At 47.1% G+C, this 13,273-nt stretch overlaps 1 protein-coding gene and 1 long non-coding RNA gene across 9 annotated transcripts in view; one reads left to right on the forward strand and one right to left on the reverse strand.

Annotated features, from left to right (window-relative positions):
- The first annotated feature begins 235 nt into the window (after nt 1–235).
- LOC122366469 (peptidylglycine alpha-amidating monooxygenase-like) overlaps nt 236–13,273 on the forward strand; it is a 39,555-nt gene continuing 26,517 nt past the window's right edge. For 4 of the 8 annotated variants that reach the window (XM_043338771.1, XM_043338765.1, XM_043338769.1 and 1 more), the window contains exons 1-2: nt 278–454; nt 6,154–6,314. In XM_043338771.1, the coding sequence (XP_043194706.1) occupies nt 445–454; nt 6,154–6,314 (171 nt within the window). In that variant the 5' untranslated portion in view covers nt 278–444. Of the gene's footprint in view, nt 455–6,153; nt 6,315–13,273 lie in introns of all 8 variants that reach the window. The other 4 variants (XM_043338764.1, XM_043338767.1, XM_043338766.1 and 1 more) reach the window with 3 other exon arrangements.
- On the reverse strand, nt 10,400–11,377 carry LOC122366471. Its single transcript, XR_006253891.1, has 2 exons — nt 10,998–11,377; nt 10,400–10,774 (listed from the first exon to the last, which is right to left on the reverse strand). It is a non-coding gene; the product is annotated as an uncharacterized LOC122366471 (long non-coding RNA).

Raw genomic sequence — 13,273 nt, forward strand, 5'->3', positions numbered from 1 at the left:
TGAGCTGGATCCGCCTCTGTTCACCAATGACGAACTATAGAATCGGATGTGTGCGATTCACGTAACTAACTATAATATAACAATATACCTAATTCAATTTTGCCATAATTTCAATATGCCATAATATAACATTATGTCTAATTCAATTTTGCTCTGTGTGAAGGAAAACCTTTGTGAAGGAAATGTTTATTACATCATCAATTCTATTGCGTCAAAATTTGATCCTGAGCTATTGAGTAAACCTTGATCGGTGTACTGAGACGAAAACAGCGCAATCGTCAGTCAGCGAGAAATTCTTGTCGGAGTTGGAGTGGTGTGGTTGTGCTCTGGTGGTTGAATTATTTATTCTGAACTGTTATTTATTTTTTATCTAGGCAAATGGTTGTATATTTATATTGTGTGCGCTTCAAGTAATTGCTTACATTGACTCACGCGAGAAGTCTGATGAGTAAAGGTAAGTTTGAAGCTAGTAATATCAGCCAAACATTTAAATCTTCAAATTGAATCCTGACTGTACTCAAGCTATTTTTATGTACTGTGTCAAGTGATTGGGCAGCAAACTGAAGATTGGTTGGTTATTTTCAAAGTTAAGTCTATCATGACAGTCCATGACAGTCCATTAATGTTGACTTAAACTTAAACTTATAATGACCAGTATAACGCCTTTTGGGGCGACTAACGGAGCGAGCGAGAGGGTGGGCCTTGCACGTGCGAAATTGCGAGGGGGTACCTCCAACTGACTTGTGCACGGCACCCTACTAACCGGTCTCTAGCGATGTGCCAAATTTGGGCACAATCGGCCCAGCCGTTCTCGAGATCTGGAAGCGGCACCCTGCACGTGCACACGTGCAAAATGGGTCCCAACTGACTTGCGCACGGCACCCTACTAACCGGTCCCTAACTGTGTACCAAATTTGAGCGCAATCGGTGGAGCCGTTCTCGAGATCTGGAAACGACCCCTGCACGTGCGCACGTGCAGCAGCGCCCCAACTCTGGCACATGGATATGCAGTGCCTAGTGGGTGCCTACCTACATGCCAACTTTCAGCGCAATCGGCCAAGTAGTTACCGAGATATTGCAACAATTACAAAACGGACACCTCTTCGTTTTGCACGTGGCACGTGCATAAGGGGTCACCCACATGCATCAGGAATAGTCCAATACTTGGTAGAAGGAATGAAGCTACCCTACAAAAATTGCCGCGTGTAAATCGGTCAAGTGGTTGCTGAGATATAAGCCTCGCAAAAGCGTGACCATGGCCGGCCGGCCGGCCGCTCATACTCAGAAATTTCCGTTAATCTAATGCGTGGTTCACACCGGATCCGTAATGACGCCGTAACCGTTACGGCCGTAATGAGCAAGACATTTCTCAAGATTCCCCAAGCATTGCAACTTTTCTAGACGAAGTTGAAATTTGGCAACCAGCCGCCGTAAACTGGCATCGTCCACCGTACTCGTTACGGAACCTAACAGAAGTTGGGAAAATTGAACTTTTCGACCCGACCGGCCGCCGTAATGACTTTTGTTGACATGTATCTCCAAAACGGTTTGACTGTTTGATGAGCGGTCTTCTTTGGAGAGGGGATGTATCTTTTCTTCATGGAACTGTGCTATCCATAAAAGTCATGAGTGCCTGTTACAGCGCGTGCCACGTGCGACGTGAGAGGTTCCAGAAGAGCTCGTCATTTCATAACTCGGGAACGGCTGAAGCGATACAGCTCAAAATTTGTTTGTTGTTTTGGCTGGGTGCACACTACACATCCGGTGACCTTTGAACGGTTTTGAATCTCTTCAGCGCGTGCGCACGTGCACACCCCTTTTTAATATCTCGGGATCTGCTGGGCCGATAGCGCTCATATTTTGTATGCTAGAGGACACCATGTAAATATGAATATTGCACAGGTTGGCAAAGACCTGTGCATGCACGTGCGCACGTGCGTACCCCTTTTTAGTATGTGGGGATCGGATGGTCCGATAGCGCTCATATTAAGTATGGTGAAAAACACTATGTTTTTAAGCATATTGCACGGGCTGGCAAAGACATTGATTTGCACGTGCGCACGTGCATACCCCTTTTTCATATCTGTGGATCGGCTGGGCCGATAGCGCTCATATTTTGTATGCTGAATAACACCATGCTTATAAGCAGATTGCACGGGTTGGCAAAGACATTGATTTGCACGTGCGCACGTGCGTACCCCTTCTCCATATCTCGGGATCCGCTGGGCCGATAACGCTCATATTAAGCATGCCGAATGACACCATGCTGACCTGCAGCTTGTACTCGTCAGCGAGGGTATAGGCTAGCACGTGCGCACCCTTTTTCCATAACCGCAGATCGGCTGGGCCGATAGAGCTTATATTAAGTATGCTGAATAACACCATGCATATTAGAAGACTCCACAGGTCAGCGAGCGTATTGGTCTGCACACGTGCGCGTGCTTACCCTTTTTAATGGCATGTTCCGATTGCTTGGGATTGCATCTTTGGTAGGTTAAGCCAAGGTATCGCCGAGCGATTGTGAAGCTTCCAAATGTTGACGAGGGCAGCGGTCTGCTCGTGCGCACGTGCAGACCCTTTGGCCTTTTACCTTAGCTCGAATCAACCTGCCAATAGTTATTATTTCTTGTGAGCATGCCCTCAGCGTGTAACGTTCACGGCTTACTTTGTATCTTGTTTGTGGAGTTCTGAGTTCTGAGTTTCATGGAGTTCTGAGTAAACATCACCGGCCATATTGCCTCTGCTACTTGCTAAATTTGATACTTGGACTTGTAGATATTGGCAGACGTTTGAATCCACATTGACTCTTGGCAAGCCAATCGAGCAAATGGTATACAATCCAGATTCTGGCGTCCGTTGGTATTCCCACCACCCACGAATAGCAAAGAATGTAAGAAATAAACTTCAGCGTTGACGGGCATAGACATGCCCTCTTGTAATGCAAGAAATAATGCAAGAGTCTCCGACCAGTGTTCTGCCCATCGGCGTTTAATTAACAATGATATGACTCGATACAATTGCAGACCGCTATGTCAGAGCAAAATTAACAAATTAAAAGGAAGAGAGTAAAACAAGTCTACATTCTGGCGCTCCAGTATTAAAAACAGCTCTTGACTTTAGTCCATTTTCCGCTTGCCTACAGCTTGCCTATAAACAAAATAGAGTTTTGGCGCACTTGCTTCGAACGGTGACGCTCAGCGATGGCAATTCCCGGTGCACACCGAATCCGTAACCATTACGGCGTTACGGTGTCAAAAAATCGAACTACGCATGCGCGTTGCATTGTGCCCTCCACTTTCGAGATATTTTTTAATCGCCACCGTATTCATTACGGAACGTAACGGTCATTACGGATCCGGTGTGAACCACGCATAAGGAAAGACTACGCTCGCTTCGCTCGCTCCGTAATAAGGCCATCCATAGAAGGTGCAGTCACTCCCCCACCAATCAATCAGACAGATCCTGTGTGACGTAATCCCTGATGCTCACATGGGGTACTCCATTCCTAATCCAGTCGGTATCGGTAACCCTGGCGTCACCGGTAGTGATTTCGTTCAAGGCTAAGGTTTCCTGTATTAGGCTGCCGTGCCAAGCCGAAGCATGCTGTGACGTCACTGGGTAAGAGAAGATAACGTATCACGCTATCAGTATCGACTGAGACTCAGATAGACTCAGACCGACTCAGGCAGACTCAAATTGACTCGACCGACTCAAACCGATTCAGATCGACTCAAACCGATTCAGATCGACTCAGTCCGACTCAGAACGACTCAAACTGACTCAGACCGACTCAACCGACTCAAATCGATTCCGATTGACTCGGACAGACTCAGAACGACTCAGGCTGACTCAAACCGACTCAGGCTGACTCAACCGACTCAAACCGATTCAAATCGACTCAGACCGACTCAAACTAACTCAGACCGACTCAACCGACTCAAATCGCTTCCGATCGACTCAAATCGATTCCGATCGACTCAGACAGACTCAGGCAGACTCAGGCCGATTCAGATAGACTTAGACCGACTCAGATAGACTCAGAACGACTCAAACTGACTCAGAACAACTCAACCGACTCAAATCGTTCCGATCGACTCAGACAGACTCATAACGACTCAGACAGACTCAGAACGACTCAGACAGACTCAGGCAGACTCAAACCAACTCAGGCATACTCAAACCGACTCAGGCAGACTCAAACCGATTCAGATCGACTCAGACCGACTCATATAGACTCAGAACGACTCGAACTGACTCAGACCGACTCAACCGACTCAAATCGATTCCGATCGACTCAGACAGACTCAGAACGACTCAGACCAGGCAGATTCAAACCGACTCAGGCACACTCAAACTGATTCGACTGACTCAAACCGATTCAGGTCTGATGACTCAGATCAAACCGATGGGTCTGTCTGAGTCGGTCTAAATCGGTTTGAGTCGGTTGAGTCGGTCTGTCAGTTTGAGTCGTTCTGAGTCTAGCTGAGTCGGTCTCAGTCGATCTGAATTGGTTTGAGTCGGTCGAGTCAGTTTAAGTCTGTTTGAGTCTGGCTGATGATGTCTGAGTCGTTCCGAGTCTGTTTGAGTCGATCGGAATCGATTTGAGTCGGTTGATTCGGTCTGAGTCAGTTTGAGTCGTTCTGAGTCTATCTGAGTCGGTCTGAGTCGATCTGATTCGGTTTGAGTCGGTCGAGTCAGTTTGAATCTACCTGAGTCGGTTTGAGTCGTTCTGAGTCTGTCTGAGTCGATCGGAATCGATTTGAGTCGGTTGAGTCAGTTTGAGTCAGTTTGAGTCGTTCTGAGTCGTTCTGAGTCGGTCTGAGTCGATTTGAATCGGTTTGAGTCGGTCGAGTCAGTTTGAGTCTGCTTGAGTCGGTCTGAGTCTATCTGAGTATCAGTCGATAGTCGATAGCGTGGTACGTTATCTTCTCTTACCCAGTGACGTCACAGCATGCTTCGGCTTGGCACGGCAGCCTAATACAGGAAACCTTAGCCTTGAACGAAAACACTACCGGTGATGCCAGGGTTACCGATACCATCCAGTCTTCATAACATGGCAGCCAGCTTGACAAAATGTTTGGGGCAGCCGGAATCTGCCCCAATTCCTAAATGGGACAGTTGACCAACGGCTATGGGCAGCTCAATTTCTGTCCCAAATGGGCACAGACGGAGGGCAGCTTAGATTACGCTCTAATCATATCATATCTAGCTGTGAATGCCCACATAATGATATATTACCTGCGTAAACATTTGATTTGGATGCGTATATCAATATGAAATGAAACTCTGAAGAAGAATCATATCTGAATTGGGACGAATCACTCGAATGGGAAACGTGACCTCATCTTCCCATGCTGTGTGAAGCAGTACTTACATGACAAGTTGTATGTCCTTCCATTACCAAAGTGAAGTTTTTTTTTTTACCAAGGTTGAGGTGCAGTTAGTTATCAAATGCAAATGACAGCTACCTAGCAATAATGGCTAACTTGTGTTTCTGCAGAACACCTACTTAGGCCATGGTGTTGCTTGTTTGAAGCTGAAGGAATCGGATTCATGATCCCAAATGAGCCCTCTCTAGACAAATGAGAGGCCTGGAGCCATGGTCCCATTGGATCCAAAACCAAGATCCATGGGATCAGATCCCAGATCCATTGTCTGGAATATGTGCACATGTCTGCTGCCTATGGTTACCTACCTAGCAAATCAGCTGAACTACCTATGATTTTTGAAGCACCTATCTTACAAATAGAATGCTACCAGTCTTGAGAAAGTCTTCTAGTCAGTCTCTCTCTCTCTCTCTCTCTCTCTCTCTCTCTCTCTCTCTCTCTCTCTCTCTCTCTCTCTCTCTCTCTCTCTCTCTCTCTCTCTCTCTCTCTCCCTCTCCCTCTCCCTCTCCCTCTCCCTCTCCCTCTCCCTCTCCCTCTCCCTCTCCCTCTCCCTCTCCCTCTCCCTCTCCCTCTCCCTCTCCCTCTCCCTCTCCCTCTCCCTCTCCCTCTCCCTCTCCCTCTCCCTTTCCCGCTCCCGCCTTCTCCTTTTCCATCTCTCGCTCCTTCTCTCTTCTACTCTCCCTCTTTGTTTCCTTATCCCCTTCCTTCTTCCTCTCCCTCTCCATCCCCATTTGAACCATCTGACTAACTGCACGCCTGTTCTCAGCCATGAGTTTCGGAGCGCTCCGGCTGGCGGTGATCGCCCTGCTGGCGGTAGCTACGCCTGTCTTCGGCCGCCGGTTCCACACGCGTGGCGAGCCGGTCGTGCGTCCGCATCACAGCTCTCGGCCCGTCGAGTTCCACATGCCACCCTACCAGCCCAAGGAGGTCAGTAGGTGGCGCCCGTAGACGGGACTTTGGGGGCTGAAGAAGTGTTTAGAAAGGATTGAGGTTGTGCTGAGCACAACGACAACCTTGTGATATTTTTTTACCACTTGGTGTACTGGCTAGACTACTGTTTGAAATGAAAATTATGTTGTGTTGTGCTCTGAGTCAGTGAATATACTCGTATTACCTAGTTTATGCTTCCTAGCCAAAGACTAACAATTTATGTCGCCTGGACGGCACAGAGATACTGAGGCGGCAGCACACGTCTCCTCCCCAGCCTGAGTGCCTCTTCACAAGCCCGAGTGCCTCTCCCGGACTCCCTCTCTCGGCCGAATGTTGACGATGAGACGACAGCATTATGTTTTACTGCTGGTCAATGCTAATGACGCTCAGGAAGGCAGATGAATGTCGCCAACCGGGGCCGCCGCGCGGAGCGACTTCGCCCAATACTGAAGGCCTTATCTGAAGGCCTTCAGTACCGAAGTCTCTGAATTGAGTCGGTACTGTCGGTACTGAGTCAACTCAGTACCGAGTCTCTGAAGTAGCTCTCGGCTCTTCGAACGAACTTTTGAGACTCTTCCGTCATTTGTTGATTCATTTATAACTAGGAAGTAGCAAAAAGTACCAGCCTGTGTTGTTTTATGAAACTCCCACCTTTTGTTGGACGGGTATGTTTGCATTTTGCAAGTCCTGCTATTGAAAGGCGAGTAAGAATATTGCTCATTATCCATGCGTGAGTAGGTTATAGACCTATCGATGAGTTGTTTTTACAACTCCATTCTTTGACTTCCGCTTTTTAGTAATGGTGTCTTGCCTGTCCGAAAATGCTTTTACACCATTGCTTTATGCCCACTTCTTCTCAAAATCACTCAGCAAGCATTGGAAATAGTACCTATTTATCGTCGCGTATCTTCCTCTCGAGAACCGTTTCGACGTGCATTTTTATAAATATCGGCACGTACTTAACCTGTTAACTATTTTTAATCTATTACAACTCATTAGGTATAGGGAAGCAATCGGAGATCGTATAGTCAGAGACCTACGCTTCTTTTATCCATTATGCATGCATATTGCGTAGCTTGTGGAGATGACTCACGTGACATGGGCCCACCTCGCGACTCACTGACGAGTGATGACTTTCCCCGCTCTAACCTGCTCCACTGCCCCGTATCCCGTGCTTACTCCGCCGTCCTGACCGTCGTGCCCTTGTCCGCGGGGCCGGTTCCGCGGCGGTCACGACGCACGCCGGCTTTTCCCGCGCGTTGCATCATGTGGTGACGCTGTGCACTGTGCAGCCGGCCGGCCTTATACACGGTACGACCAGCCGGTCCGAGTGCACCGGTTCTGGAAAACGCTGCTATAGCCTTACCTGAGCCGGTGGCCGCCGTGACTGGGGCGTCTCGAGCTGTCGGGACGGCTTCTGGGCGAGAGAGAAGTGGTAATTCACACCACTCATGTGGTCGTATTTACGGCTAGAAGCTGACTGTTAGGCTGGGGAGAGAATCAAGATTACTTTGCTACCAGAGAATGGCCGCGTCGCTGTTGAGACTGACAGATCACCGGATCGGCCGAACTGTAGCACGTTTGGGACCCGTTTAGGGAACTGGGTTCATCTCATGGTCCGTTTGGAGCTTACATCAACAGAGTTGGCATCAGTTCTTGTGGCTCGTTTAGGGCTGGTACCGGGCGCCGAGCGGTGTCTGCTCCCACCCCCGAGGTGCTATTGAGCGGGTTGGGCCCCGACATTTGCGGTCCGTGTTGGACTGGTGCGGGGTGGTGCGGGCTCCCTGCCGCGGCCAGAGAGGGGCGGCTGCACGGACCACGGGATGCCGACCGTGACACTGCCAGTAATGGCCCGAGCTGCCAGTAATGGCCCGACCTACCGCTGGTGCCTGGTCACAGTCGGCTGCGTCCGCTCCGCTCCGGCAGTCTGTAGGTCACATGGGTCATATTGGGACAAATCTCTGATATAATGACATAGTCGCAAAATACATTTGTAAATGGTCTCAGCTTCTTCGCGTCAACGGTCAGGCCAGGCTATGCGGTATACTGGTCTTATTTCCCGGTCATTTTATATGGAAGTGTTACGTCTTACTTCGATACGTGTCCCGTTTTATTTTCAATCTTTTTTTGCGCCTGGCGCCGGTGACCCTGGCTGAACTGCCGAGCCGTTGGTCCGTCTGACCTAGCGTCAGTTCCGTTAGCTCGGCCGCTGCTGCCGGCTATGTGGAGACGACGTTTGTGGGACCGACGGTGGTCAGCAGATCTGCGATGTGGCTGGCTGGCTGTACGACGAACCGCCAGGCCTTTACCGATCAAAGATGATCACTGTTTTTCGATCATTCTTACCTTGGCGGGTGACTATTAGGTAGTTAATGTAGGGATGACTGATATTTCTATGTCTTAGGAGTGCAGGCTTTCTTGTGCTGTGACCGGGGTGTTACGCACGCGACGGTCGCTTATGAGCCAGATTACGTTTGGCGGTGTGTATGTCATGTGGGTTCTGCTGACCTCCACAAGGCGCGGAAGTGCGGTCTCTCGGGCTGGTCCAAGTGACCTTGTAATGTCGGGGGCCATAGTGAGAAGCCTGCGGCTAACATTTGTAGGTTACGTTGGCCCGGAGAATGACTGATTCGGACGATGTCTAAGGCGAAGATGCTCCGCTCTAGAGAGGTCCCGGCGTGATGGGTAGTGGGTTACATGCGTTAGCAAATGGAACTGAGAATACGCCTCGTCATTCTGGTTTCAAGCTAGCATGCGCGTTATCTTAGAGGGTCACCTATGTAACTTCTTGGAAGCATTGTTCCTCGCCTTTGCATTGGGCCCGTAATATGTGTGATTGAGCTGGTTTAGCACGCGACGGGCTGTGGGATTTCCATGATCTGAAACACTGTACTTACCGGTGGTTCGTCTTACAGAGAATAAGCATGATACTGCGTTTTGCTTAGGCCGGTCTTTCCTTGTTTACCTCTATCCTGCCAATGTTATCGGTAATAATGAACCTGGTTGCATCAAACGGTAAATCCCAGAACGGGCTAATCTCACCTCAAGCATGCCCCGCTGTCCTATCCGCTACAATCCGTCTACTATTTTCAACGGACACCATGTTGCCTATAGCTCTGAGCAGCAAATGGAAGATTTAACTTTTTGGCAATGTTTATCATTACCAGCCCCCTCCAAAGTCATATGGCAGCATGGGCGTGACTTTTCCTACTAGCCCATAGGGTTGCGTGTTAAAATGCGACTTTTCGCGCTCGGTTTTCAAGGTTTCGTAGTGTGGGCATCCACATACAAAGTATGTCAAAAGATAGCTACAACATTTTTATTTCCATTTTTGGGATGAAAAGTTCAAGCCCATCCAACCGTTTTCGAGATATTCGTCCATATATGACCCCATGTTTTTGATACATCGGAAGGTCCTGTGTTCGAATCTCGGGCAGACCAAAACTTTTATCGTTACTGTGCGGCAGACCGTTGTTGCAAAGTAAAGTAGGGGTGAGCGCGCTGATGATGGAGGGTTGTAAGTTGGCATACCTGACCTTTGATTCAAGCCGGATTTTGTGGCACCAACCTCATTTTCAGGTCAGGTCAGGTCACTGACCTATGACGTCATAAGTGAACCTCTGCACGGTCTCAAAAACGTCGTAACATAGCAACTCCATCAATTCAAGGAGATCTATCACAGAGAGATAAAACTTACAGAATTTATCAAACTCCCTTATTCTCAAAAGTCGTTAACTTCGGATTTCTTCTAAGGGTCACCTAACGTCAGGTCGGTCAGGTGATCTGGCCATTATAAGCCGATGGGGGGGGGAATATAGAGACAGTTATTTTGGCGCTGACCTGACAGTGATCTTAGACGGAACAGACACAAATAGACTCAGAAAGAACTGCCGAATTGAATAACGTGCAACTTGACCTCATCATGAGGTAATGACCTGACCTGACCTTGGACGGAGGTCAACATTCTAAATTGACCTCACCCATACAAAAAGCAAATCATTCGACGTGGCTGAGCATGACGAACACGATGGTGTCGAAATTGCAGCTCTGATACCATTTTAGGCGACCACCGAACAATCCACTTCCTGGTATGCCAATGCTTTTATTATCTAAAGACGATGAACACTGAACATTCTCATATATGCAAACATGCCACTTTGGGTTACAGAGTAAGTGGTTCCCAATCGTACATACTACACGTTCCACACATCACACTACCGCTCGTAATTGCAATGCAAATAAGCTTTGGCTCGTTGGAAATAAACTTTGGCATTGGAAGATGTCACGGTGTTACACTAAACATTGACCACAATTAGATATCATTATCAGGTATCAATATCAGTAACATTCAGCTCATCCTCGACACATAACAATCAGACGGAGAACACTACGGTAAACCTCAAAGAGATTTTGGCCATGGTAGGCAATGAGGCATAGCTGCGAGCAGGATCTTCGATCTGATAAAACATGAAGATGAAATTACATGCATCACACTTGCAATAAAAACAAACTCAAGTGATACCTATCTTTGAAAAATCAGGATGAAAGAACATGAACCTATTTGAAAACATAACAAGGCACAAGCATTATCAGAGGAATAATGCATGGTTATTTAAAAGACCTGTTAATATTAAGGTAGTGGATTGTTAACAGGATCTTAGAATGGTCAAGAGATGTTACCTTCAGAAGGGTTTCCTTTCGTGGTCACACATTATTGATGTTAACAAATGAACACTGGGTGGTGCATACCCTGAAAGTGACAGCTTCACACAAGCTGTTGTATATGTTGAAAACTAGGCTTCCTTCCTGTTCAGATTAAGACAGTTGATGGCACCTCTGGTTAGCTTTGTTCAAGGAAGCATTCATTCTGCCAGTGTCGGTAGGGCAGCCTGGCTACATATAGGAATCTTGAGCCAGGCACGGCATACATGTAGTAGTGAATGTTTTGTCCTGAAAAAGGATCAGAGATATGGCTAAGGAAGTCATGAATGGAATTGACTCAGGCTGCTCTGAGGATGATTGACCACAAAGAGCATGGCTATTGTGAAATCCCTGAAATAACTTATGAACTGGTGTGTTTTGAGTGAAGGGTAATCTCAAGAACAGCATTAAAAAAGAAAAAGTAAAAATTGACCTAAAAATTATCTTCCATGTTTAGTTTCAATCACCTAAATCTTACGCGTTTTCATACTAACTAATATTACCAAGAAATTGCACAATTATCACTAACATGTGGCAACAAATGCTTCTTTCTACATACTATCCACTTTCATGGATGCTGTGTTTTGATTTCATTATCACAGCAACACAGTTGTACGAGACGCTTACACAAAGTATTATGTTATATGTTGATGTTATTCAGCTGGAGCCTGGGGCAGTGATATTGTATTGTTAAGTTTGTTCAAAACCAATGTCCCAAAATTTGCCAGTTTTGGGTGGGTAGTGACATCCAACTGAAATCAATTTTCCACTTTCATGTCCAATTTTCAAGAACAATTTTTCACTCTGAAATAAAATTTTGGGACACTGTTCACTGTTCATAACACCAGCTTCATTTCTTAGTAATGATAGCTTTCAGAAGATTTCAGTCTGCTTCATCAGCCTGTCAGGGCTCTAAAAATACATACAAACGAGTAGCGACCAACATAGAAAAGACAATACACGAATGTCGTACGAAAGCTGCCATTGCAAATAGATAAAGCCGGTGTACGCAATCTTTGCAATACGATTATACCAAATATGCTCACAGCTAAGTCGAAAGGTGTCGCCATGCATCACGATTGATAAAATTCCTTGAAACTTCTTTTTTAACACATTGTTACGCAACAGTGAAAGAATGAGAAAGCATGAGGCTGGCCCACCACCCAGTCGTCAAGTACAGCAGTTTGCAAATTTGCACACAGTTACTCAGAAAGGCCTTTGTTCACACAATTCCATGCATAATGAAGAGCCAATTTTTTTTAATGCACACGATAGTTATTAAATACTTAGCCAGCACAATTTGTAGGTAAGTCTTTAAATGAAGGGAGAACACCATGGAACCGCGTGATATCACAGGCCGCCTTGTGTATAAATATGAAGCGCAATGTATCGAAACACGAGCGCCAGCTGCGCCGCGCTTCAGCGCAGCCATATCCTAGGATAATTTTCGGTATATAGTAAAAAGCTCCCAGTTTTAGTTGTTTTTCTAGATGATATAGTATAATTCTAGTATATACTAGGAAAAACTTTGGAGTACCCGACTCTTTAGTGCCCTGATCATTACCTTCAAAAACATCTCCATCTGGCCTCTACTATATTTTGCACCTTTACGGTTCTTTTACTGAAGCCACCAGTTGCTCTCAGTAATTTTTCCACACTTCAAGATGGCTAACACCTTTCCTGTTCTCTAAAGTACCGGAAATGACACGTCCGGCTGTAATGTCGTGGCCCAACTCTTTCCTCTGCTAATTCTTCAACGTTCAATGAGGGAAACTGCGCAGAATATTGACCGTTGCATCAAGCTTCTTGACCGATGCTTCGAAAAATTGGACAGATGTGTGTTTTCATCAGCAGAGCAAATAGTTCATAATGTCGTGATATGAAAACATTTCACATGACATTATGCATGTCCTCACTATATCTGCATCTGACCCCCTGCGCCTCTCGGGCGCCACTCTGCCCCCGTCGGTCGGTGCAGGCTAAAAGGACAGTCAGACTGTAATGGTGTAGGGGGGGGGAGCGGGAGAGGGGCTGACCTTTCCCGGGGTGTTTCGACCGTGACCGACGTGACGATGACTGCTGATGTCCCTATCATGGCCGCCATCGTCCGCTTGCCGCGGTACCGAATGAGCGGCTTGGTTCTCATTGGCGTCAATGAGACGCTTTGCACCGACATTGGACTATGTTGGCGACGCTGCGGCTGGGGTGTCGCGTGGAAATGCCTGGCGGAGTGGGTCATGGCTGCAGATGTGTCC

The sequence above is a fragment of the Amphibalanus amphitrite genome, unplaced genomic scaffold (assembly GCF_019059575.1).
Source record: "Amphibalanus amphitrite isolate SeventyFive unplaced genomic scaffold, NRLGWU_Aamphi_draft 000809F_arrow, whole genome shotgun sequence".
Classification (NCBI taxonomy): domain Eukaryota; kingdom Metazoa; phylum Arthropoda; class Thecostraca; order Balanomorpha; family Balanidae; genus Amphibalanus; species Amphibalanus amphitrite.